This window comes from Poecilia formosa, unplaced genomic scaffold, assembly GCF_000485575.1.
Source record: "Poecilia formosa unplaced genomic scaffold, Poecilia_formosa-5.1.2 Scaffold53, whole genome shotgun sequence".
In the NCBI taxonomy this organism is placed as follows: Eukaryota; Metazoa; Chordata; class Actinopteri; order Cyprinodontiformes; family Poeciliidae; genus Poecilia; species Poecilia formosa.
In genome coordinates this window covers 600033-627521 of record NW_006799992.1, presented here as the reverse complement: position 1 = coordinate 627521, position 27489 = coordinate 600033, and the positions used below count along the sequence as shown (strand labels likewise).

At 42.9% G+C, this 27489-nt stretch overlaps 1 protein-coding gene across 1 annotated transcript in view; it reads left to right on the top strand.

Annotated features, from left to right (window-relative positions):
• Nucleotides 1-4029: 4029 nt before the first annotated feature.
• prox1a (prospero homeobox 1a) overlaps nucleotides 4030-27489 on the top strand; it is a 34502-nt gene continuing 11042 nt past the window's right edge. The window contains exons 1-4 of the mRNA XM_007552853.2: nucleotides 4030-4946; nucleotides 7490-9523; nucleotides 13073-13180; nucleotides 18762-18956. Coding sequence (XP_007552915.1) covers nucleotides 7556-9523; nucleotides 13073-13180; nucleotides 18762-18956 — 2271 coding nt within the window. The 5' untranslated portion in view covers nucleotides 4030-4946; nucleotides 7490-7555. The remainder of the gene's footprint in view (nucleotides 4947-7489; nucleotides 9524-13072; nucleotides 13181-18761; nucleotides 18957-27489) is intronic.

Sequence of the window (27489 nt, the reverse complement as noted above, 5' to 3'; positions counted from 1 at the left end):
CAATCTATGTGTTTATTTTTATTTATTTAGTAAGTCAGTTACTCTTTTATACGTGTTATGTCCACAATAGCATGCCAGTTGTTCTTAAAGTTGATTACTCACTTCTACTCCCAATCCCCTCCCCCTAAATTCGACCCAAGCTCAACGAAGCACCTGCAACCCCATGATCAATCTAACAGTCCCCTCGCCCCAAAAAGGATCATGCATAATTCCTGCCTGTCTCCTTTTGAAAACTTATTCAAGCTGTTATATTGATTTCTTAGTTAAATTCTAAATTAGTGTAAGACGTTTGGCAGCAACCATTGACATTTGCTTTTAATGGAACTGCTGCATTTTCACCATCCACACTGCACAATGTGGCTTTGATTGTCCATTACTTCCTCACAAGCCTGATTTTATTTTTATTTTTTCCAACTTCAAGGTTTTTATCTAAAATGTTGAAATCACAGGGTCCCTATAATCCTGAAAGGTGTTGCAAAGTGTTATCTCTTGGACAGGACGATACAAGTGTCATTAGAGAATTGTGTTCATGTTTTGTTTTATTTATTTTTTTGTTTGTTTGTTTTTTGGGGGTGGACGTGCTCTCATATTTCATTGTGAGGTTGTGTTTAGGCCATGTATTATATTCTGCAGCGATGGCCAATAGGCATCCATGCAAATAAAGCATATTTGAATTTGTAGTGTGTGTTCATTCAGTGGACAGCCATTAAAGAGGCCACAGAGGATGACCCACTCCCTTCTCTTCTCTTCTCTTCTTTCTTTCTGTCACGCACACACACACACACACACACACACACACACACGCACACACACACAAACAGACACAAACATAAGCCAAAATCACCACTACTTGTAGCCTAGAAAGAGAGATGTGAATTGTGGGGGTTTGCAATCTGCCAATCATCTCTGCTTTGAAGGTAATAATAACATATATGTAAATTGGTGTTATTTCACTGCAGCAACAAGACAAAATAGTTGGTTCTTATTTTATGTTCTGGTCATGCCGGCTCCTTTTTTAACCAAAAAAAAAACCCATCTCCAAACAACCCAAAGAAGAAAAAAAACAAGTGGCCATCTCTCTTCCTCCAGCATCCTCATCGTTGTCATGGATAACGAAAGCTGAATACATTAAGTCTCGGACACGAGGTCCAACAAGGACTTCAGACTCCTACTCACTTATTACACTCAAATCCTCTCCTCCTCCTCTCGGTCCTGTCTCCTAAACCTTTTTATTCAGAGACCCGGAGACCTCACCGGAACAAAACAGCTTTTAGCGCTACCATCACTGTACGTGTGTGTGTGTGCGTGTGTGTGTGCGTGTGTTGCTGCGTGTCTGCGTGCATGTTTGTGTGTGTTTCTCTCTGTGTGTTTTATCTCGCCATCATTTCTCTGAAAACTGTCTCTCTGAAAAGGAATGGAACTGTTGTATGGAGCTCATCAAGTCATTATCTGATTAAGGTCATTTTTATAAGAGATTGCTTCCTCTTCCAAATAATGTTCACTAAGTTTGCTTACACTTTGCTGATTTCCTGCCTTCGAACGGCTGGGAGAGTGCCAACAGAAAACAAAACTATAAAAAAAATAATAATCATAATAGTAATTATTATTAATGTATGTCACTCATATTCCATCCAAACCCAGATAGATAGATAGATAGATAGATAGATAGATAGATAGATAGATAGATAGATAGATAGATAGATAGATAGATAGATAGATAGAGAAAAACATTTGACAACACATAAAGGTTTGTGACACTGAAAAGTTTTTAAGTGTGTCAATCTAAAATGATTTTAGTGCCAAAACCACTTTACAGTGCTCCTTTTTGAACCGTCACAAGTACAAACCCAGTTTGAAATCTCTGATCACTTTTGAAAACATTTCTGTTTGTGACTGAATAACATTGTTCTGGTCTGACAAGTCTAACTAGGGAGACTTCTTAAATTATTACCAAAAAAAAAAAACTTGAATGTAGCACCTAACGATATGATACTGCTAATCAAACAACAATGTTTTAATCGTGTTATACTGTCCACACCAAATGGGTTTCATTTTATTTTATTTTATTTTATTTTATTTATTTCCCTTTTTTTATCATTGCCTTCTCTAGGTAGAGCTGCCCTGGGCAGACAGCCATACTGCCAATACTACTACTACTCATAATAAAAATATTATAATAATTATAATAATAATCATCATCATCATCTGACACGTCATTGATACAAAATATATGGCGCAAATACTTACTCTTTGCGCCGCAGGCCTGTTCGTTACTGCTCTAAATTTGATTTACAGTAAGTTTACAGCACCTCTGGGGAAAATACTGTGTTCACGGCCTTCCTCATTTGCTTGGACGATGCTCCAATAAATATCCCTGTAAATTTACCCATCAGCGCGGAATGCCGCAGCGCATTATCAGTCTCGGCCATCGAGGTGTGTTGCGCTGGACCCAAAAAAAAAAAAAAAAAAGAACGTGGAGGTGAGGGGGGGGTGAGTTTGGAATAAATGCGGCGGGTTGATCCACCTGGAACGGGCCGCGATAAGCGCTGCCAGCCAGTGTTAAAAACCATCAGGTTTCCTCTTCACCTCGCCCGAGTCTTTCCTTTTGCAAACAAGCTTTTCTTTAATGTCCCGGCCCTGTTTTTCCAGCCTGTGTGCGTATCGACGGCACCCAGGGGAGCCGGAGGGCCAAATCGAGCCACGGAGCAGTTTAGGGGAGTAAGGGGACCGGGACACCTGCTTTGGAAAAGCCACTCCAGACACTAAACTTTTGCTGACTTCGTTGCATTTTGTTCGTCCTAAAAAAGAAAGAAAGAAAAAAAAAATCCCACTTGCTTGCGACATGGAAAAGAGACTCGCCTTTTCCTTTTTGGCACCTGACAGAGGGGTATATGGAAAATAAGATTTTTCGTTAAGTACTTTAGGATCCTGTTTGTGCAAATGATTAAAAAGGAGTGAAAGAAAAGCTGGAAATAAAAAGCAAAGGGATGGATAACTTAAAAGAAACATTGCAAGAAAAGGAAAACATTTTTTTTCCTATTTCTTAATAATTTTGCCTACAATTTTAATAATAATAATAAAAGAATCAGTAATAATGCTTACATTAGCTTGCTTACTATTTTTTGTTTTTATTGTAGAAATAAGAGTTTCTCAAAATAGATGGTTCTGGCTACACCGAAAAAAGATTCATATGCAAAATAAGCATTTTACAAAAAAAAATAATAATAATAATTTCTTGCACATTAAAGTCGGCAAACACCGCGCAACAGTTAGGAGAAATCACCTGTTGTCGGCACCAATGACTCAAACGTTTGTTTTCCGGAGCGCATAAGCCGCACTGTAAATTTGGGCATCGAGCTTAAAAGAATGAAGGAAGACCAAAAAGCAACAGCCGTCATCAAGTCATAAATCTGAAGCGTCATTTTTTTTTTTTTTTTTTTTTCGCCATGGAAAAGATCGAATGTCACCGTCCGCAGGCTTTCGGGAGTTACAGGTGCGGAGATGAGGAACATTCAGCAATTCATCAAACAGAAAAAAAAATCATTTGCATCCAGTCCAGCAATATTTTCAAGTTTACCAATGAAGCACTTTTGATGCTCTTTACTCACTGGAATATTTCGGTTCGCGGCTGTGGATCACATTGACAGTTAAACATTTCAGGGATATATTTATCACTTAGCCAGGGTGTTTCTTTTTTCTTTTCTTTTCTTTTTTTCTAGAGAGACTCTTAGCTCTCCTCTTATATAGATTTATCTGGGATAATCGGAATTCCAAAGCAAAAAAATAAAAAAATACTCGAATCCCCTGTGCTGCCCTGCTACTTCATTAATCGGACAGTCGCCTTTTATTGTTGCAACCAATAGGAGAACTCTGAGCATAAAAGGTTTCTGCATGCCATGCTAACGCGCGTCAACCAGATTTGCTGTGGAAAATCTTCCTTACATTTGCGAAATATTGAAAATGTATTAGAAATAAGCATCAACAGCAGCAAACAAAAAGAGAATTCAAGAATCGGAAGAATATTTTAATTTTGGATTTTGGTGCAAAAAAAACTGAACTCAACTGAAAGATGGGAATAAAAGCAGAACATAAATTTAGGTTTTCGTAATTTTTATAACTATTTTGGAAAAAATATAAAGTTATGTTTTAATGTATGTTATTTCAATACTGACGTTCATGCTTCGTTTTTTATTTTATTTTAATATCAAATTTGTTGATATTAATCAGCTTAGGTAATTTTCACTTTTTAGAACCTTTGCAATTAAAAAGATAATTAGAAGCCAAAAGACTCTAACGGCTGCGGATAAAATATGAAATTTTCGAGCGTACCGATGCTTACTCGCATTTCTGAAGAAACAGATAAGCAATAAGTTGTATTTCCTTTCTTTTATTCCTCCCACTCCCTCACTTTGGCTGCACGATCAAGTCCCGTTCCTCTGGTCAAGTTCAGCGTGTTGTTCCCCCGGCCCTCGCGGACGCTTCTTATTGGTAGGCTGCGACAGTTACATCACGGCGCTCGTGACGCGCACGTCTTCCTGTTTCCTTCAGCCGCGTCTTAAAGTGAATCTTAGTGGCGGAGGAGCGCTCCAGCAGCATCCAGTCCTCCGCTCTGCATCCAGCGCGCCTCAGAGACGCACACACGCACAGCTTCTCTCACTCTCTCTCTCTCTCTCTCCCTCTCCCTCTCTCTCCTGTCTTCTTTCAAGGTCTCTCACTCTTTCGACCACAGCTGAGGATAGAAGGAGAGACGGACGCGCAAGAGCCAGTTTTCCCCGTTTTCTTTTTATATTTTTGGTCTCTTTTAGTTGGCGCCTCTCACTTTATTCCAGCTCTTCCTTTCCTCATATTTTGCACCAGCTCCTCCGCACAGCAGTCCGCGGCTCTTTTCTCTCTTTCGCCGCCGCAGGAGTTCAGGTTGCCCCCCCTTAATCTTCATCTTGGACCAGGTAAGTAACCTTGTCCTCGGACAAGCTCCCTCACTTTTTCTTGTTCAGATATTGAACTCTAAACTAGCATCACTTATTCTGCCAATCACCAGCGAGCTGAATAGGTGCGATAACAAGGGCTGCACTTGGTTCCCTCAGCTCGGTGTGTGCGGAGGGTTGCGTGAGCAGCCAGTGTTTTTTGGTGAGGATGATTTGCGAACGTTAGCCCAGCCTTCCTCATCAAAGCAGAGATCGAGTTGATTTGCAACTCTGCGAAGTAAGTTTCAGAAGTGTGATTTATTTATTTATTTAGCACTCCGCGATTCAAACGTGTTTATTTAAGGCGGAAATTTTGATTTAGACTACTTGCTTGACCTGTCTGTTTGTAGATTGATCTCTTTGTCCCGTGGGGTATGTGGTGTTCTGTCCCCTTTTTAATTATTATTAATTGCTGAAAGAACTTTGCGCAGACGATTGGAGAGCGTTAAGCGCCTTCTTTTTGGCTTTGCGTTTATTTTCCATCTTCTTTGAGGTCTGTTCTGAAGATGACCAACCAGTTTGGAAACAGTGTGCGCAACTCCTGTGTTTGAACGAGCAAAGACATCCCCCCATATCTCAGTTTTTATTTATACAGAGCCCGTTTTATTGTCACTTCAGTTTGACTCAGGCAAAAGTTATTTTTACATGTATGGTGGTTCGTTTACATATTTTTGCCAAAAATGTAACATTTTAGTGAGGAAAAAGTTGTTCTTTTTTGGGGGGTTTTTAATTACCTCCCCCAAAATCCGTTGTATTTGCCATCTCTTTATTGGGGAGATGGAAAGGGAGAGGGGCAATGTGGGACAGGTGCTTCAACATAAGAAAAAAAGACAGGTGCTGGTAACTATTTCAAGCTCTTTGTTAAGATCCCAAAGCAATCCAGTCAAGTTTTAATCCTATGTGTATTGCTTCTTCTCCGAGCTGCTGTAAATGGCTTTCAAGACATTAGAAGTCTTGCCCATTTGTCAAATGGTTTCATTTAAAATACTTGCTAAGGGAGACATTTTCAGAAAATCTGGGTTTTTATTCTTTTATGCAGGGTTTAAATTTTATTTTTGAATTTTTTATTTTTATTTTTTTAAGAAAATAAGTATGTCACGTGTGTCAGAGTACAACAACGCCAACAGCTCTGAGAGGGTGTGTGAAGTGTAAATTTGTGAATCAGTTCCATTACAGTTACATTGATCTTGTAAAAGTGTCGAAAGGTGGGTTATTTTATAATGCTTGTGGAAATGTCACTGGTGCTTTAGGAAATGTCCTCCAAAAACTACAAAAAAATAACTATGTCATATAAATAATAATAACTGATATAAATGTGACTCAGTTTCTTTAACTCCACACGTCTTTCATGCATTTATAAAGATTTTACTCATAATAAGCCTAAATTGTGGAAAAAATCCTCTTATGAAATTTGGTGTAGAGAACGATTTATTTATTTTTTTTATGAAAGTAAAAGGAAAAATAAATATAAACGTCTGCTGTTTTAGTGATGTTAAAGACATATGGGGGAAAACATTGGCGTGTTGAATTTTTACATTTTGCTTTTACACTTCCATGCACGTTAAATATCCTCCCACAAATTCTGTAAAATTAAGACGAGAAACATCTGATGTGGCTCTGACTAAGACTCTGCAACCGCTGCTTACATAGCATTATTCGCGCAGACCTGTACTGACAAAACGTTTTGCTTTCAGAGGGGCATTAGGGTTTTTGTAAGAGCGCTTTAAGTTGCTCTTTGCCAGAGTTGACCCGTGTGACCTATTCATTTGAGCAGAATTAACTGCCCTTGCCAGATGAAAAGACAAACAAAAAACACAGAAGTGAGCTCACGCTGGCACCAAAATCAATAGGTCTATTTTGTGCTTCTTTTTTGTGTCATTCTCCCTATTGTGTAAGATATGATGGCCATATTGATCAGAGTGAACACAGGACTTGTTTTTAAAAACTGCACAATTTATAGGCACAGTGTAAAATAATTTCTTGAAGCTGATGAAGCTCATTTACTCAGCAGAGTCAAGTAGTGTGTCTTTATTGTGTAAAATATGTTTTTCCTCTATCTGTATACCATTAAAAAATATATATATCCCAACCCTATTTCCTTATGATTTGAATTTGTGAGCTTCTGCCTCGTATGTGGGCTACACTGCACAATCATGGAAATGAGGACAAGTACTTAAGTAATTATCATAATTTTATGCAGCTTTGTATTCCGTGGGAACTGGTTCAGTGTCGCGCAACGTGTAACAGGGGAGAGGATAAAATGTAGGACTTTGCCCTGGAATGTCGAGCCAAGGCCTAAATCTGACCCCATCATGCTTATCTTAATGTAATCAAGGTTTTTTTTTAAGGTTTGAGCATCTTATTGCTAAAATTTCTGAATGCAGTTGTTCATTTCAACTACCTTACAGTTTTAGATTGTGTGTGTGTGCGCGCGTAATGACAAATTGCTACCTTTACAAAAAATAAGGCCTTCGGGAGATTTCACTTTAGTGTGTCATGCCCATTTATTTTCTTCCCCTGCATAGATACTCAGAGGCTTTGACCCTAGAGGACTGGGTTTGTGGGATATGGCCCAATAGCAGCAGCCCGTGATGCCGGACCATGACAGCGACTCCCTCCTGAACAGACAGACCAAGCGACGACGTGTGGACATTGGTGTCAAGAGGACAGTGGGTAGCACAGCCTCCTCCACAGCAGCAGCTACTACCGATAACATCGCCCGCGCCAAAGCAGCCATTTTCAGTGCCATGAACTCTCTGAGCTCCCATTCTCACCACGGATCAGACAACGACTCCATGGAGTGCTCTGTAGTGCAGCCACATGGTGGGCCTGGCGTCGTGTCAGCAGGCGACAGTGAGTCCAAATCAAATGTACTCCGAAAGCTACTGAAGAGGGCCAACTCATATGAGGATGCCATGATGCCCTTCCCTGGCACCACCATTATCTCTCAGCTTCTCAAGAATAACATTGCAAAAAATGGAGGCGGACCTGAGAGAGGGGAAAGAGGAGATAGAGTCGAATCAGGCTTCCCTGGATCAGGGCTCTCGAATGCTAGCTCTGATGCCCCGCAGGAAGATGCATGCAGTAACTCCTCCCAGGATAGCACGCCTCAGGAGTGCTTGTCACCATTTGGTCGTCCTCCTGGCCTGGCCACCTTTGACATTGAACGTCTCAATGATGAACACCTGCGTGCCAAGCGGGCCCGTGTAGAGAACATTATACGTGGTATGAGCCACTCGCCAAGCGTGGTGGTGCCTGCTGCTTCCCGCCATGAGCGTGACCATGAGATGGATGGAGAGCGGGATCTAGAACTGGATTGTCCACCTCCTCAGTCCCAACAGCAAGCCCCGGGCAGTCCACGGGGAGGTGAAGTGTGCAGTAGCAGCCGAGAGAATAAGCGCAAACAGCGACTGCCTCAGCAGCAGCAGCAAAGCTTCACCCAGCTGGTGTGTCAGAGAAAGGAACAGAAGCAGGAGGAGCGGCGGCAGCTCAAGCTGCAGCTGGAGGACATGCAAAAGCAACTACGGCAGCTCCAGGAGAAGTTCTTTCAGATCTATGACTCCACCGATGACTCAGAGCACACCGACCTTCACAATGACATAGGAAACATGTCAGAGGACAGCCCAGGCAGGTCCGACACCGGTGGAGATGACCGGGGCGGAGATGACTTGCGCTCTGACAATGAGATGGCTGATTTGGATCCAGGCCATTTCCTTGACAGGGCGCGGGCTCTGCTTCAGGAGCAGGCCTTGTTGGCTGACACTGAGAAGCCAAGAAGAGATGGCCTCAGCCGAAACAAAGGACAGGGAGGTCCAGGTTCCTCCATGCATGCTGAAGGTAAACAGCTAGCAGAAACACTGAAGCAAGAGCTCAACTCAGCCATGACCCAGGTGGTGGACACAGTGGTAAAGGTGTTTGCTAAACCTCCTCGCCCTACTCCTCAGCAGGCCTTCCCACCTCTATCTATACCCCCTGAAAGATTTCCTGCTGTTGTCAATGGCGACAACCCAAATTTCCACACCGCTAACCAGAGGCTGCAATGTTTTGGTGATGTGATCATTCCTAATCCACTGGATTCCTTTGCTAGCATGCCTGGCATACCAGGGCCTACCAATGACCAAACTGAGGCACTGCCTTTAGTAGTACGTAAGACACCCAGTGAGCATCACCACCAGTCTTCAGCTGTGGGTGCCCATGGTGGTAGCCACCATCCAGCTCTCCATCCATCATCTCTCTCTGCCTCCATGGGCTTCAGCCCTCCCTCCTTTCGACATCCCTTTCCACTGCCACTCATGGGTTACCCCTTCCAGACTCCCATTGGCCCACCCACAGCTTACCCAGGCAAGGACCGTACTTCACCAGACTCCATGGACCTGCCCAGAGAGACCACCAGTTTGAGAACAAAGATGGCATCAGGTCACCACCTGGGGCACCACCATCGCTCTTGTTCACCAGCACACCCTGGCAGCACAGCCGAAAGCCTGTCCTTGTCCCTAATCAAGTCAGAGTGCAGTGATCTCCAGGACATGGCTGACATCTCACCTTACTCAGGCAGCAATGTATCCTTTAAAAATAAAAATCAAGGTGGGCTGTAGATTTTTAGAATTGTGAAAGCCAAAGTTAAACGTATCTTGTTACACACTGCATTTTTCATTTTGAACTAATCTTTACCTACGTAAAAGAGGAAAATTTGCTCTCAGGTGATAGAAGCCCTTACGGACCTACTAGAAACCATGTCTGATACACCAAGAGTTAAAAATCAAATCCTTTTGATTCTGTTTGAAACTAGCCTAAGAAGCTGAGAAATTGTTGATGAATCACTTTTCCCTCCCACTACTGTTCTCTTCTCCATTGTTGTATTTATTTTTATACCCGTACCTCTTCTCGCAGCACCAAAACAGCATTTTCTTCCATCTTCAATCCTAAGTGCTTTAAAAGCTTTCTTTTGGTGTGTAACTTTATTGCAAGGAGATGTGATTACCCCATTTCCTTTTTATTAAAAATTGACATTTAAAGGAGGGAGACGACATCCTGAAACTTGGGACACGAGGGTGTTGTATAGCCTAGCGTATAGTTTAACCCTAGTTTGCCCTGATGCTGCCCTGTGGATAAAGAGGCTTTCCCCCTGTGGGAGGCTCAAATTGAATCCCCTATAGACACAGGGCTAATAGCTTAAACAGTAATGTTCAGTCCCTTCTCTGTTACCCTTATATCTCCTTAGCATTCAACACCCCCTAACCCTTATGAAAGTTTGATTTGTCTCACACCGGCTGCCCAAAAAGAGCTTTGTCTTCCAGTCATTAACATTCATAGTAGGCTTAAGAAATTAATCCTACAGCTTATTCCCTGTTGGATATATATTAGTTAACTGAACATCTCGTTTTTCCCTTTATGTGCACCTGAATGTTTAGTCTTTTTTGTGTGTGTATGGTATGCGTGCATGTGCATGTGCGTGTGCGTACGTGTGTGTGTGTCACAAAAGGTTTGCCTGAGGACTTGGGGTAAAGATGTATATTTATGATTGCTTGTGTTTTCTCTTGTGTTCCTCTTATCATCCATCGCTGTTGTAAAAGCCCACAATCATTGTCGTTTCTTTTCTCTTTTTTTCATTTCATAAAGATCTGTCAACAGCCCGGGGGGCCCTTCGGCTGTTGCTTGGCAGCCAAATACTTCTTTTTTTGTTTTCACTCCCTGCAAATTCCCCCCTCCCACCTCTCCGTCTTTTCTTTGAAGCGGACGTTAACAGGTGTTTGCAGCGAGCTGTTTATCTTTCATTACCTCGCCTTGTCTTGTCTTCTGACCCAAGGGTGAACGCTTTCCAGAGATCCATAATCCTTTGCTTCTACGGGCTCCCGATGGAGGGATGAAAAGGAAAAAAGGGAGAGAGACATGCATTGACTAAGAGAAAGTACAAAATAATCAAACAATAACCGCATATGCCAGATGCTGTGGCTTTCATGGCAGCATTTATAAATTCAGGGCAGTAACAGATGTATTACCCTAAACAGAAGGAAAAGTGAGAACATGTCCACATTTTCTCAGGTTTTGTTTTTGATTCGCCTAATGAATATTTCACTGAAAAGTTTGGCATTTTTAGTGACAGCTTTTTTATTTTTTTCCACCTCTGAAGTCAGAGACAGCTTGTCAGACATTTAGCGAGGTCCGTTCAAGTTCACCAGCATTTTGGAGCAGATGGCCGCTATCACTTATCACATTTGTTCTGAGTTCGACTCCAAATTTTCTTGTCCTTACACCTGGAATTAGGAAGTGTGGCAGCTATTTCACCCCCCCGCCCCATGACTTTGGGCTTTAGGGAAGTGATGTGAGAATGATGATATCTTGTCAGATGTGGCAGGCGAACAGTGGGCCAGCTGGTGTGAGCGTACCATCATGACAAAATAATGGCCTCACACACCACCCTGAAGTCCAATCACAATTACATTTGCAAGCTGTGAGTGAATTGGGAATGAAAATGTCTAATCGGGAAGTATGAGGCTTTTTAATTGGTAGCTGAAGGGAGATGATATTGAGCTGAAGGCTGAGCAAGTTAAATTTCAATGCCCGATAAGGGGAAGTGTGTCTAATCCTAATTGAAAAAGCATAAACAAATTAGTCTGAATATAAGGACACCTACGCTTTAAGAACAAGTTCTCTTTCTCTTTCTTTCTTCCTCTGTCTGAGAATTCATTGTACCCTCCCTGGTCGGAGCAGATGGTGTGGTGTGGAAAGTGAAGTGCTGCTCTTTTGGCCGGGCCTGACTGAGTAACACCAGCCTGCCAGGGTTTCCCCCATAAGACCCTCGCTACTTTCTGTCCCCCACTCCCTTGAATCAGACAAAGTAGACGGGGTCTTTAAGGAGCCAGAGCCCAGCGTGGTTCAGGATTTGCTGGCTCTGCTCTGTAGCCCAAAGGCCAAGGGCAATCCAATCTAGCAGCTGATGCCTTCTTCCCACTCTACAGCTACAGCTACATCTGGACACTTGACTGACTTTAAATGGTGATAGCCCACTCTGTACATGAGAAAGCCACTCAAGTGTAAAAGTAAAAACTTTGTGTTGCTCATTCTGTGTCGTTTTAAGTCACACACACCCACCCTCCCCCCACCTTGATTTGACTTATTAAACCAGTTTGGGGTTTGAACACGCACCCAGTCCCACCCCTGTTCCCTTTTCATAGTCTTATCCTCCAGACTGAAATTATCAGATGTATTATACGGCCGTTAATTCACCATGGAAATGGCTTGGGCCGTTCAGTGGCGCAGATGTGTTCCACTCTTCCCATCGCTGGCCGAGTCCAAAGCCTCAGTGCCTCTCTTCTTCTCCTCCTTCTTTTCTTTTGCTCCTCCAAGGGTTTGGCAGCAACTGAGAGGCTTGGGGGCCAGGGGTGGAGCAGAGGGAGGAGGAGGGGGAATGTAATTGAAGGCTGGAACCATGCTATCCCTCAAGGTGCCCCCAACAGCCTATCTCCATCCTTTCCGCTGTTCAATCCAGGGGATCCATTAGGAAGACAAGGCCTCTATTTGAATATGTGAGTGCGAGAAGGTTTTTCATACTGCCTGGAACAGTGTTTGGGATCTCTTAGACCTTATTTCGTAGCTGATGTGGCCAGCAGCAGACAGTCATGTTCAGGCTTGGCATGTGTTATCGCCAAGCCATTAGGCCTTCTTGCCCGCCACTGGCGTTAACTGCTGTCTTTGTCTGTGATATGCAAATGTCTCCTTTTTTCTTCCTCCTTTTTTTGGGAGGAGTTTGACGCAGGGTGTAGGCAAAGGCGCTTGGTTGCTTTGACAGTGAAATGAGTCTCCTTATGTAAAAGCCCAGGCTGTACTGCTTTATTTACCGTGACTCTCTCACACCTGATCCAGACGATGCTAATTCCAAGCAAATGGTTTTGCTTCAGTGCACTGTCTTCAGCTCACCCCTTCCAGCAGCTCTGCATTCACGCTCATGAGAAAATTTGGTTAACCTTCATCCAAATGTACATTTCAAACTTACACCGAGTCATTAGCAAATATAAATAGTGTTTGTAATGTGCCTATGTTTGCTTGATGTACCAGAGGTTCTTGGCCTCCAAACAGTTGTTAACATCCTTAACAGCAGCTGTTTTCAGATCCAGGAGGGCCTCTCCCCTAATCATCTGAAGAAGGCCAAACTCATGTTTTTCTACACCCGCTACCCAAGCTCTAACATGCTGAAGATGTTTTTCTCTGACGTCAAGGTGAGTCTTCTGTGGTCTTATACCTGTTTGCTTTATTTAGCTTTGGGGTAGTTTATAAACAGTGCCTTTGGATATCTATTGCAGTGATAGTCGTACACAGTGTTGTTTGGTTTGCACATTTAAAGTCTCAATATGCTTCCCATTCATCTTTGCAAAATACCTCAATCTCAGTCAAATTGGATCTGAACCATTACTTGTTTAGACTGAGGTCTGAACTTTGACTGGGCCATTCTAACATAATTATTATTTGATCAAAGCTTTTCCAGGGTAGTTCAAGTTTTATGTTTAGAATCTCACAGGTTTTATTTGCCTGTCTGACAGCTTCCTTGTCCCTACTAAATAAAAACATTCCCACATCATGATGCCGCCACAACCATGTTTCACTGTGTTGATGAGGTTTTTAGGGTGTTGTGTTAGTTGACCACACAAATCAAATTTTTACTCTCATCTGACCAGAGTCTTCCTCATGTTTGCTGTTTCCCCTACATTGCTTTTTGCCTGTCTTCTCAGCATTCACAACATACAGTTCTCCCGTCTTGGTTCACTTCTAATTTAGGTTTAGGATTCCGGTTATGCCACACTGTTTCTATTGAGATGAACTGAACAGTCCCCTGTGAGATGTTATTTTTTGAATCCACTTAGTTGGACTGGATTCTTTAGGTGGTATCAAAGTAAAGAGGAATACAGCAATTTATAGTTAAGTGCTATTTTGTTGGTTTATCACATAAAATCTAAATAAAAAGCATGGAGGTGTGTGACAGTGACGTGAAAAAAGGATGAAAAAATGTCAAGCGATACGAAAACTTTTGCAACGCACTGCATAAATGGAAACGCGCATTCACATACACTGTAGTTGTTGCTTCATCTTTGCTCAACTTCTTCCTTATATTATGTTTTTGCACCTGAGTCAAAAAAGGGAAGTTGGTTGGAAATTGTGATGTTCCAGTCTCAGTTACAACGAACAATGTATTCTTTTGTGTCTTGAAAAAGGTGGATTTTCACTCGCTGCCTTATGTGTTTATGCAAAAGATGATAAAAGAGGAAGTTGAATAGGTCTGCACAACGGAAAAGGAGAGCTGCTGAGTTCTCCAGAGGTGACGCGAAGGATGAGTAATGGAGGGACAGAGGGGGGCAGAGAGGAGAACGGAGCTGGAGATGGTGGCTCTCAGAGCAGGTGTATGGAGGATGGTTTGATAAAAAGGGAGGGGCGTAGAGCAAAGAGCTGCTTTAGAGACATGGCGAGGATGCACATTAGCCCCGCTGGGAGTTTAATGACGGAAAATTTGGAAAACAAAGCACGATATGTAAGCTGCACAGGAAAACAAGAAAAACAACACAATAGCTCTTGTATCATGTGCGGTGAGTTTGTGGCGTTGATTGTATGCGTGCGTGTTTAGGTGTGTGTGTGTGTATGCTCCTGGACCATGATCGGGGTAAATACTGTGACAGATCCAGGCCATCTTATTCAAATCAGAAGATAAAGGCTTCCTTTCCTACCAGCTGCCCCCTCATGTATGCCATCACCAAGAACCACGACTCTGAGCTCACGTCATTCTTTACAGAGGATTTCGTTGGACAGCTTTGAAAATAAGATGCAACAAAAAAGTTGCTTTTATTGAAAGCAGCTTCCAGTGTTGGTGCCCCCTCTTTTAATTATCGACATAATACCATCAATCTAATACTTGAAATTTTTTGAATAAGAAGTAAGATTAAATTTCAGCTTTGCCTAACTCATTAGGCGTTCCCATGAAGGTGGCCTCGTTATGAATAGAAACCTAAATAAGGTCAAGATATTTAAGGGATTAAGTGCCACATAGTTTGTTTTTGTTCTCTGTTGATGACAATGGACTCTGGTTTTAAATTAGTGTATGGGAATGGGACTATCTAATTAAATTCAGCCAGCACAGCCTCTCAGCAAGAGCTTGTCTTCAAACAACAGTCTTTTAAGGTTAATCGGGTCTTGTCTAATCAGATCTGGACCTGGGAGGCCCTGGAGCTGATGTTCATTTCCAATAAGCTTATTTTAAGACACTGTTCCCCCCTAAGTGTTTCTGAAGTGTTTTGACAGATTTTACTTAATACCCTTGTTGGTGTCATGAATGACAGCTTATATAATCCAAGTGGCTTTATGACATATCTTTATTTAGACAGATAGGGTCTAAATAAAGGGCCAATAGATCAAAAAATCAGTTCAAAATAATTTAGTTAGTTTAATAAATCATCTGACATTGCTTTGCTGGCATGTTTTTAGAAAACATATTTATGTTTTTTTGTTTGTTTGCTTTTTTTTTCTTTTTTGCAAAACAATATTTGTTTTGTCAGGACTTGTTTGCCAGGATTTGTTTGAGGTTCTCTGATAAAGGAGCAGTTTGGAAATTTAACAGAAAATGAAGGATTTATAAGAATGTCTCCTTTGATGCATCAAGGCATCACTGATTTTTATTGAACTAAAAAAGAGACAAAAGTACAAAGTGTTGGTTGACACATTTAAAAATGTGTCAATATCCCTTTTCAGAGTTCAATTTGCTGATCACCAATTAGATTTTATCAATGAGATATCAATCAATTTATTGCTGCATAGCTGCTTGATAAAGAAAGAAAACAAAAATCAAAATTAGATTTTTCAGTGTTCGATCTACTGCTCACAGAATCTATCTAGGCAAAATTGGCCGTTTCGTTAGTAGCATCTCTCCTCAGCTTCTGTGTTTACGTCAATTATGTGCCATGGTGCCGCGAACGTCAGGAGGGGTTTTGCATTTTCTGTATGTCATTCCTTCCCTTTTCTTTTTTTTCGCTGATGTTGTGGCACGGCATGTGCACCTCGGCGGGGCCGAGGCCTGGAAAGAAAAGCCCGTGGCTGGATTTTGAGTCACAGCAGCAGCAGCAGTAACAAAAGCCCGCTTTCCAGGGCTGCGTTTTGTGTGCAGTCAGCCAATAGACAGCCCCAGATTATCTCCCACAATTCACTCCTGCAAAAACAGGAAACGTTGGAAAGCCCTGATGGCTGTGAGGGGGCTTATATGACAGAGAGAGAGACAGAGAGGGAGGCCCGTGCAGGCTTCTGTGTCTTTCTATCCTCCTCTCCGGTCGTTTTGGATGTAGCCGAGCACTCTGAGGTCATCTGTGTGTTTTCTGCTCCGCTGTTGAGAAAGCGTTTGCTTTTTATTCAAACACCTTTCAGCCAAAAACCACAGCAAAAAGGAAAACACCTTACCCATTTTACCAAACCCGATAATGAGATGTGTGTACACCTGAGCACTTTCTGCAGGCGACTACAGTTTAGACATGAGATACCTCAGTTTTTTTTTTGTTTTTTGTCTATTTTAGACTTCAGCATCTGCAGAACATATGCATGTGAGTGTGTGTGCATGCCACTTTCTATCTTATGCTGTTAGCACTAAGCACTGACCTTTCACAGGCTCTTGAGTGTGAGTGTGAGAAACACGCTTTCACTGTCTCTCTCTGCTCTACCTCATAGCCAAGCGCGCGCACGCACACACACATACACACACTTGTATGTTTAAACATATCGTATCAGATTCAGCGCACACACTTTTCTCGCTGTGCCTCATGTCTGTGCTGGCTGATCCCTGCCAGCTCTGATTAAGGAGCTGCAGTGATGTGCTCCTTTGAACCGATTCCCTCCTTTTACAGCGAACACACCCGTCCTTAGCTGGTATCAGGGGGGGTCTCTGTGCCCCCTACAGCAACTTAATGAACCAAGACCGCTGGAAGCTGTAAGGGGAACCTGCCAAAATTTAATCCCTGAGTGTGATATGTGCAGTGAGCATGGCTGCAGTGCAGTTTAGCATATTTACCAGCACTTGCAGTTGCACCGGCCGCAATACGTCTTCTCTCATGCTGTCAGCATAATAAAGTGATTTTTGTCCAAAGTGACAAATGCATCGAGTCACTCGGCTGCAGTGACACTAAAGGTCTCCCGACATGAGCGATAGGAACTTTCACAGTCCATAATCTCACTGTGTAATGCTCAGGTCTGTATGTAAGCACACTTTCGTGGATAAAGAGTTTCAAATGCAATGACGGTCAATGTTGCACACAACACAAAAGAGGGTTCGGCGTCTCTGCTCTGCTGTCACACGCCGACTGTCTGGCACAGGGAGAGCCATGTGCTTAAGAATAACTCTGCACTGCCAACGTATTTGTAAGTGTCAGTAGTTTGTTTGTTTGATGCCCAGATGTCATGACCCTGGCTTGCTGACTGCTCACGTTCCGACCCCCTTATCCTCCCCTCGCCCCTTACAAACTCCGCCGCCGTTACCACCACGAGCGACGCGCTATTGTCCGGTGGTGCTGACCTGCACCCATCCCAACCCCGCCCTCTCTTTTTCCCTATTTATGCTCACCCTGCACTTTAGGACACAGCCACCATCCCAAACACTTCCTCTCCATGCACACCCACCCACCCAAACTCCAGCCAAACAAACAGACTTATTCTTCTCCGCTCCACCATTATCTCATTTGCAGATCATTCCAGAAAAGACCACCACAGAAGAAACGTATCTCCTATTTATCAACTTTCCCCACCGTCTTCATGAGTTTGACTGTGCTGTACTGCCGTCCCGGATCACGACGAGTGTTTATGTCTGTGTTGTTGAACAATAGTCAGAGTCTAATCTCCATGTCAAAACCACTCTGACCCCCCCAGTGAGCAGTGTGCTCAGCGTTTAGCAGCATTTTGTCTCCCTTTCTTTCTGCTGCAGAAAGAGCAGAGGGGAGTATGAATGATGTCTGCAAGGTAGAAATTTCACTGAATTTTATCGAGTTTGAAAAGCGAAACAAGAATCCAAAGCACATAATATTATTACTAGCTGGCTAGATTTTTAGACACAGTTGTTTTCCCTTTGAGGTCAGGATGAAAAGGAGCCAGCACCAGCTGAGGCTCCTAATAGGTTTACCTCACCCTATTGAATTCACCCGAACAGCACTAGATCAGATAGCCATTGCCTCCTCGGCAGCGCTTATCGCCTCTGTCTTCTTATTTTTGCTCCTTTTTTTATTTTTTCTTCATTTCCGTTTCTCCCTGCACGGGAGATGCGGTGAGGGGAGGAGGAACAGGGTGTAATTGGTGAGCGGGGTTAAGTACATGTTTGAGCCCCCCTGCGGGCCAGGGCGCTTCAGATGATGACTTAATCGTTTTTCTGGTCAATTATGTGTTTGCGGTCTCACCCCCTCTCTTCCACCTCTCCCTCCACTCGCAGGGTTATGATAGGGGGGGAGGTCTGCTCCCAACGGGGAAGACGAACCACACACACACACACACACACACACACACACACTCTCTCTCTCTGGCGTTTATTCTTTTCTTCCCTCGCCAACCTCCTCGCTTTGCTGTCTTACTTAATATCTCTATCATCGTCCCTCACTCTGCAACCTGTTTTCTCTTCCGCTCCTCTTTTATCTCTCCCAGCTTCCTCCCACCTTACCTCACACCTCAGCTACCTGACATAAAACAGGATTCATTCAGATCCATGTCAAAACGCTGTTCATAAGAAGCACTTTGACACATCGGCCTTGTCTTCTGCTGACCTCTCCGTTCCTCCTCTGTCTTTTCCTCCAGTTTAACCGCTGCATCACCTCCCAGCTGATCAAGTGGTTCAGCAACTTCAGGGAGTTCTACTACATCCAGATGGAGAAATTTGCCCGGCAGGCCATCAACGATGGTGTCACTGGAGCCGAGGAGCTGAGCGTCAGCCGGGACTGCGAGCTCTTCCGAGCCCTCAACATGCACTACAACAAGGCCAACGACTTTGAGGTAAATGCTTCAGCGACTCGACATAGGCTGCAGCGAAAGGCTCGGTAAGAGGAGGAGCTGAGAGGGAAAACTGAAATTTCATCGGACGCCTAATCCAATGTGTATTCTGATACATTCTTGCCGCGTCCTCGTTGACTCTGGATCTGCTTTATATGCTGAGTTCAAGTCTGATGCAGAATTATTCAAACCCCTAAGCTTTTGTCACGCAGTCATTTATTTTATCTGGGTTTTATCTGACAGCAACACAAAGTGTATTGTGCGTATATCCTCAGTCCAGTTCAAATAACTGCTTACAGAAGTCAAGGTATCTTATAAATTCTGCTTCTCTCTGAGGATTGTCAGAGAATAGTTGTGAACAAACATGATCATGAGGATCAAGGAGCACAACAGACCTGCCATGATATGGCCATCACCTAAACTGGCAGGGTGGGAAAGGAGAGCAATGATCAAAGAAGCAATCAAGAGACACAAAGAGGTAACTTTGGGTGAGCTTCAAATTTCCACAGCTCAGGTGGAAGAATCTGTTGACAGAACAAATGTTACGTGTGCATTCTACGAATCTAATCTTTGTGGGAAAAGTGGCAAGAGAAAAACTGTATGGCTAAGTCCCATTTGTAGAGGACACAATAAAAATGAGGAAGAATGAGGCTGAGATTAAAATTACTGTCCTGCATGCATATTGCTACCTAGGACAAAGGGCTAATACTGCACACATCCCCCATACACAGTCCCTACTGTGAATCATGGTGGGCACAGTATCATTCTGCCGGAATGCTTTTCAGGGAGGGTGATCAGATTTAATATAGAGATGGAAGGGGCTAAATGAAAATCTAAAAAGAGCAATAAGACTTGAGACTGTGGAGGTTTGCCTTCCAGCAGGACAAAAATCTGTGGCTTGAAATTTGCTGTTAACAGACACTAACCATCTAAACAGACTGAACTTTAGTTGGAAAAAATAATGCACAAAAAATCAGTACTCAGTCAGTGAGAGAAAATATAAAATACTCTTCAGATTTAAAAAAAAATATATAGTTTTTCTTCAATAGTCTGTCACGTTGAAGCCCAATAACATACCTCAAAATGTGTGGCCGTAATGTGACGAGTTGTGGTAAAGTTTCGGGGCTATAAATACTTTGTATGTACACCCCATGTACTGGAAAAGGCAGAGGAATATTTCAGCGCCTTTGGCTAAAAATAATCAAACCAATAAAATTTCACATTTGTTTTCAGTCTAGTTTAAACCCGTTTGAGGAAGTTTCTTCTGATGAGGAAGAAACGCACAAACACCTTGCTTATTTCACCTTTTCTTCTCCAGCAGTTTCCTCTCGACGGTTATTAGCTTACACTACCTCTCTGTGTGGGGATGTTTTAATATTTTGAAAAACTGCGTTGTACTTCCCTGTCCTCATTTGCCTACGAGCATCAGTGTGACCGTCCACTGCTTTCCGTTGATTGTCGTAAATTCCTGGCAGGTAGCTTCACCTTTAATATGTTCCATTGTTTTTCCCTCACTTCTCCTTTTGCCGACGTCTCTTTGTGCGTGTGAAATGTTTAAAGATGGACAGCATTCCTCTCAATGTCAGCTGACAAAAGAGCTTTAAAGGACTTGGTGTTAAGAAAGACCTGGAGTGAGCTGCCTGTGCGTGTGTGTGTGTGTGTGTTTTGTTGTTGCTGCATTTCCCGGTGTCCTGTTCACCTCGAAGGGTACAGCCGTCCCTTGGACCGGCCTGGCATGCTGGCAAAGCACTTCTCCGGTGTGTGTGAGTGTGTGTGTGTGTGTGGGTGAGAGAGTGTGTGTGTCACTTTGAGGGGGGAAAAAATCTCACTGTTATCAAGGTTAAGCGTCCTACTGTTTTAGCTAGAGGAAGGGGAAAGAAAGAGGGGGAGTGGGGGACAAGGGAGATGGATAGATAGGGGACGGAGGGTGAGAGCTCAGAGACAAAAGAGAGACCGATGAAGGGAGAAGGGGAAAGGGGGGAAACCGATGGGGGAAATGGAAGGAGAGAAGAGGGAAAAGAGATGACGTGCAGGAGCGAAGTGCCCTTGCGAGCAGTGGGAGTTTTGCAAGCTCTCACATTTAAAGGGCTTCGCTTTCTTTCCCTGTGTTTCCTTCTGTCTCTCTCCATCATTATTTGTCCACTGGGGCTGCTCTCTGTGCACCCAAACACTCACACAAACACACACTCTCCCCCACATCCATCTTCAAACCTCTTAAGGGAGGCTTTGAAAGACTCTGGCAGACAGAAGCACTTGTATATATGAGGTCTCAATCAACTGAAAGCACATCAGGGCAAAGCAAGATTTCTTCTATTTAGGCAGGGCCCTAATAAGTGCAGAAATCAGTGAGATAGGGAAATAAATTAAACAGACAGTAAGTTAGAGACTCTCACCTCTGAGTTTGACTCAAATCAAGCTGCTAAAGTATAAAATATTTCATACTGTGCCATGTGTCTTAGAAAACAGGACAGATACCTACATATTTGAAGTTTTTAACAAAATAAAGAGCCATCATAAGGACTTAGTTCAAGTGTGACATCACTGATTTGGGCATTCTAGGCTCATTTTTGTCACACTCTGTTCCTATAAAAAATTTTATGAATAGACAGAGAAATATGTTTTCCCTCTGAGTGATGTGAAGCTGCGGTTTAAAAATGAAAAACAAAGAAAAAGGAAAAGGACGCAGTTAAAAAGTGGACAGAAATAGCTAAGTAAGCCTCGCATTGAAGATCTTTGATTGGCTGGGACAAACAGACACATTTTCAACTTTTTTTTTTTTTTTTTCAAAATAAGGACTGCTTTGGCTCAAATATCTATAAAACTCACATCCGGTGTTTGTAGGATTCACTTTCAAATTATTTTCAAAGCATTATGAGACTGCAATGGCTCACAAACATCATGTTTACTTGTTGTTTAATAAACAGTTGTTTCAACCTGGCTGTTAAAATGGCTTCTCATCAACAGGGAACAAGTTTTTAGTCTGTTCTTCCTACAGAGAACAGCAGCCTCCACATTTATTACCCTGGTAAAACGTATTAAAAATAGCTGTTTGAAAAAATTATCTGCGTTAATTCGTGGCACCCACAACTTTTACTGGGTTATAAATATTACGTGACACTCCCGTTTCTGTTAGACACTCTTTAAAATGAGAAGGGCCTTTCATTTGAGGCAGATGTGTGTGTTGAGGTTTTTAAGTCAAGAAGCTGACACATCTACAGTCAGAAAAAAATAATTTAAAAGTTTAAAACAACTGGAACAAAGCTGGACGCCGGCCGAAGGCTATTTTGCCACCATGTCTTGGGAGGATGAAAGCAAAGGGAGGCAAAAAGAAACACAAAGTTAATTGTGAGATTACCACAAAAAGCTTTTCAGTGTGAGATTAGGCTTCTATAATAAAACATACATCTTCATTATAAGTACCAATAAATATAGAGGGCAACATGAATGTAAATGCAATTGATGGCTTAGTTGACTTTCTGAAAGCGAATTGCACCAAGTTACAAACTGAACCAATGAATTAATGATCGTTAACTATCCAAACATCTTATTGTATATTTATATTTTGGCCAGTTGCGGTTTAACGTCTTTCAAGACGCCTTTTAAAACAATTAAAAATATTTAAATAAGAAGCGAGACATAAACTGTTATGACATTATTATGTTTTGCATTTGCACATTGTAGCCACACTAACCTGCACATGAGCTTGCACGTGAAAATGCGAAATTAAGTTTGAAAACGTTGATCCTACAGGAACTAACGATTGCATTTCGCCTTCAAATGGACAAACTTTGTCGCCGGCCACAGACAAACGTGGACGTGTCCACCTGCAGGGATGGAGCTGGCAACACGTCCGTCCGCACACACAGAGGAGACATCTTGTTCCCCCTTGCTAATTTTCCTGCGATGCCTTCAAACAAGTCTCTCATTCTTCGCCGGGCACCAGGAAGTTACTGTTGAAACAGGCTTAAGGGGAACAGCCGATTTGCATACATAAATGTAAAAATTTGCAAGAAGACAGGCAGGGTGGGAAAGAGTTAGCGAGGCCAGGTGAATAAGTCTTCTGTTGGCTGAGGAGCTGCCTCAGTGGAGGAGGGTGGGAAGGTGTTTTGCATATTAAGGTTTTTTTTTTTTTTTTTTGCACGCTGGGCAGGTGTCTGAGAGATACAGGAGCTGATTAGAGTTTAGCACAAGGAAAATTTGCCCAGCCATGCAAATTTCTAACCCCCCTGATGAACCGACCGCCTTGGTGAGCGCTAAGACTCTTTGTGTAAGTGTTTGGCTTTTTGGTGTGTGTGTGTATGTGGGTGTTGTTTGCGTGTGTGTGTTTGCAAGTGCGTGGGTTGTGTGTGTGTGCTTTTTTGATGTTTGTGTGGGGAGCAGTGTGTTTGCGTGTTCTACACATGTGTGCGGACACACTCGTTATGTCTCCCATCTTATGTGTGTGTGTGTGTGTGTGAGTCATAGAGGTAATGTGGAGATGGAAATGTACTGCATGTGTATCAGGATGCCTCCGAGGCCCTTTTCCGTGGATCTCTCCCCTTTCTCCTCCTCCTCCTCCTCCTCCTGCTGCTCTTCTTCCTCCCCTACCTGCCTGCACCACCACTTGAAACAGGAGCCTACGCAGATTCAGCAAGCAAACACACACACACACACACACACACACACACACACACACACAGAGTTTTCCCTTTGCCAGACTCTGCATCATCAAAGTTCCATCCACCTTGGTGGCGTCTTTGGAATGAATATGTCCTCTGTTTCTCTGATCGCAAACACACACACACACACGTCCGTGGCCTTTCTTGTTTGATGCTAATATGCTCTGTCACTGTGCTGGCCTAATACGCTCCCCATCTCCCTCCCAGCTTCTCTTTTGTCGCGATTGTTTCCCCTTTCCCCCTTTTCATATCCCTCCTCTCTTCCTTCTGTTCCCTTCCTCCTTTCATCCTCCTTTTTCTTTGCGTGTCTTCTGTTCTTGCCTCCCTCACTTTTCTCCCCTCCATTAGGAAGTTTTAATGGCATAATTGTCACATTCCTTCTGGCACAATGAACACCAGCAGTAATTAAAGAGCTTGCCGTTAATTACCTAGACCCCAGCTCTACTTTCCTCTTTTCTCAGCGACCCCCTATTTCTCCCCTGATCCTCTCTCTTCTTCTCTTTCTTCTTCGCTTCACATTCACTCCGTCAGTTGTCATCAAAGTCCTCCGACAACACGCCTGGCCTCCCAAAGCCTTGACTTTGAGCAAGCGCTGCTTTCATGTAAGGACTCAAGTGAAAATTCTCACTTAGTGTCCTTTTCTTTGCCGTCCTTGTCTTTGAACCCCCCACCCTCCACCCCCCAACTCAATGACAACAGACACATTGCCTTTCATAAAACAGGAATGTGTGTGACCCGGTAATGGGTTAGAGACACAGAAGAGAGGTGAGGTCTCTTTATGATGTCTCTGGGAAACTCTCAGATTTCCATAAGACAGACCAGGCCAAGTTTTCTCTGTCAGCTGCTGCTCCTCCCACAGCAGACACACACACATCTTGGCGTTTAAAGAGGAAGTCCATATGATCTCTATGCGAGAGGGAGGCACCGTGAAAAGTGGTGAGAAGCCTTCTTCTGCGCACTGGGATCATGTGTCCTCTCTTATCAGCTGTTCTTTCTCTTGCTGCAAAGACGTGTCACTCCTTTTGTCTCCCGTCGTCTTTTGTGCATCCTTCCGTCTGTCACTGCTGTATTTTGAAATGTACTTTCTCTGGACACTTATAGGGTTCCTTAGCCATTTTTCATGTAAAATTGCTAAACTTTCCCCATTTCAGGTTTTCAGAGTTTTCTGTCACTTATGGTTGTTTTATGTGCGAGAATGAAATGAGGGGGGAAAGGGAAGGACAGAGGGAAGGTTGTTCAAGAGACAGAAATAAAGGCAGGTCAAGAAAGAAATGGAGGCGGACACTAGGAAGGAAAAAAGGATGGAGGACTTTTTTCCTTGTCAGTTTAGGTATGACAAGGAAAAAAAGAAGGATGGGAAAAGGAAGGACAAAACTAGGAAAAAGGCAGGAAAGAAAGAAAAGATGACTTTTATCTTTTTATGTTTTATACTTATCTAGTGTTTAAAAATAGTGAAATGAAATCAAATTTCAGACTTTGTAGACACCCTGGGAAATCCCTGAAAAAAAAATGAAAGAAAACGTAAGATTTTACACCGTCACTTCCTCTGTCCTGTCTCTTCCCTTTCCATCTTCCCACTTTTCCTCCCGCCTTCCTTTTGCTCTCCTTGTCTCTCCAGCCTTTCCCAGAGCCGCAGAGAGCTGAGAGCAGATGCTGTCTGTCCAACCGCCTTGCCCCATAGCATTGTGTGCTTCACCTCTCCTTCCCCCTTCTTTCCCCTCGTTCCTCCTCTTCACGTCCCTCTCGGGGCTCCATTTGTTCTCCACCCAGAGAAACTAATGTCTGTTTTCTCCTCCTCCTCCTGCTGTTCCACTCCTTCATTCCTAGGCTTTTTTTTTTGTTGTGATTTTCACACCACATAGACCATAATGTGTGTGTGCGTGTGTGTTTGCGTGCGTTTACGTGGGTGTGTGTGTTCATGTGTTTGGAGTGCGTCTTTGACCAGCGTTTGACCTCAGGGAGTTTGAGGTGAAAAGGTCACAGGCGTTTCACTCTGATACGAAAGCAAAAGACGCAGATTCAAACATCTTGAAAGATACATAAGTACCTACAAACGCGCGCTCTTACACAGGTGTGGCTCCTCCACCGAACAGCTTTAGGGTTCTCTTTGAAGAGCGATTGAAGACAAAAAAGGTAGACGAAAGAAGTGGGAAGATGAAAAAAATAAAGCTGGCGGTATAGATTTAGGTTCAGACCTGCCAAAAATACGAACAAATACTGTGGGACTTGCCAGTGGGTTTATTTCCACAGCAAGCACAAACACCTCTCCTCTCACCTTCTTCTGCCTCCTCCCGACTACAGTCTCGCTCTCTTTCATTTCCCTCTCATTTAGCTCTAAGTAAAGCAGAACATGCATTAACAAGGAATGCATGTTTCCACAGGTTGCCAGTAGTTAGAGGATTTAGACAATACCTGTAACCCGGGTTTCTACACAGTCTTGGAAAATCTGGAAGTCTGGAGTTTTGTGTGTAAGATAAAGCTAAGCGACAAACATTGATAGATAATACAAAAATGATGAGCTGAAGGTATGAAACATCTTAAATGAGCCCCATTCAGTAAGGGGTGCCCTAAGGGCTTGAAAGCAAAAAAGGAAAAAAAAATAAGGAAAGATGTCTGTTGCATTGAATGTCTTTTCTATTATTGATATTATTCATATTTAAGATTAAATTGAAGAGGGTTTTTTTTTATATATATGTTTTGAGGAATTTGAACTCCATTTAAATATATCTTGTTCAAAATCAAAATCAAAATCTGGTCAATCCCGAATGAGAGCATCCAAAGATTTGTCCAAAGGAAATTTAACATTTTTGAAACCCTTGTCACCCAATGCACTATTCCAGCAAAACAGTGATTATAATCAAAGTTATAACCAAAGCACCTAAAACATTAGTTGACTTATCAAACTAATAAAAAAAGTCCAATGATGTGCCTCACTTCCAAAACTCAATAGACAAAAGTCATCACAAAAACAGCCTTATTCCCCATTTGCCTTTTGGGACAAATCTATATAAAGTTGGAGATAGTATAAAATAGATCAACAATTACAATGAAATGAACCTCCACAGTAAATATCCAAGATATTTTTTTTGTTTCATTTCTGTTATTTATTTATTTTTTTTTGTGAAATTAAAAAAAGATAATCAGCTTTTCATCTCACTGCTATTAAACCCTCCCGATTATTTATGTCTTCTCAGAGATCCTTTCCTCATTGTGTACTGTTGATTCACATGATCAGACGTGATTAAATGACCAGAGTGGTGTGTGTTTGTGTGTGTGTGTGTGTGTGTGTAGCATCTGGGGCAAAATGAGTAGCAAAGAGACGCTTAAACATTAAGACGTATATGACTTTATCACTCCTTTTCCACACCTGCTCATACACACCTTATCTCACGGCACTTTGCTGGTGCTAGATTTCAGCCCATCTCCTCCTCCTCTTCCTCCGTCCGTCTTCCCCTCCTCCTTCTGTCCCTGGTCACCTTGTGCGGGGCAGCCTGCTCTCTGTGGCACAGCTGCTGATTATGTCATTATTTCTGGACCATTTTGGTCTCCGTCCGTGTGTGTGTCAGACTAATGAAGCGTGGCAAAGGGACGCACGCCAAAAATGACCAGGGCGTGCATCAGAGCTGCAGATGTGTCAAGACACCCCCCCGTCCCCCACCCCTTCATACTCCCTTTTTCCTCCCCCTGCTGATGCCAAACTCCCTTTCCTTCAATCCAATCTGCAGTTTATTATTTCTCCTTTCTTCCCCTGCCATTTCCATCTTTCGCTTACCCTCACATTCTCTCTCCCTCCCTCTATCCATCCATCAATCCATCCATCTTCCAACCTCTCTCCTGCGGTCCAGCTCCTTACCTCCCATCTTTTGTTGTTTCCAAAC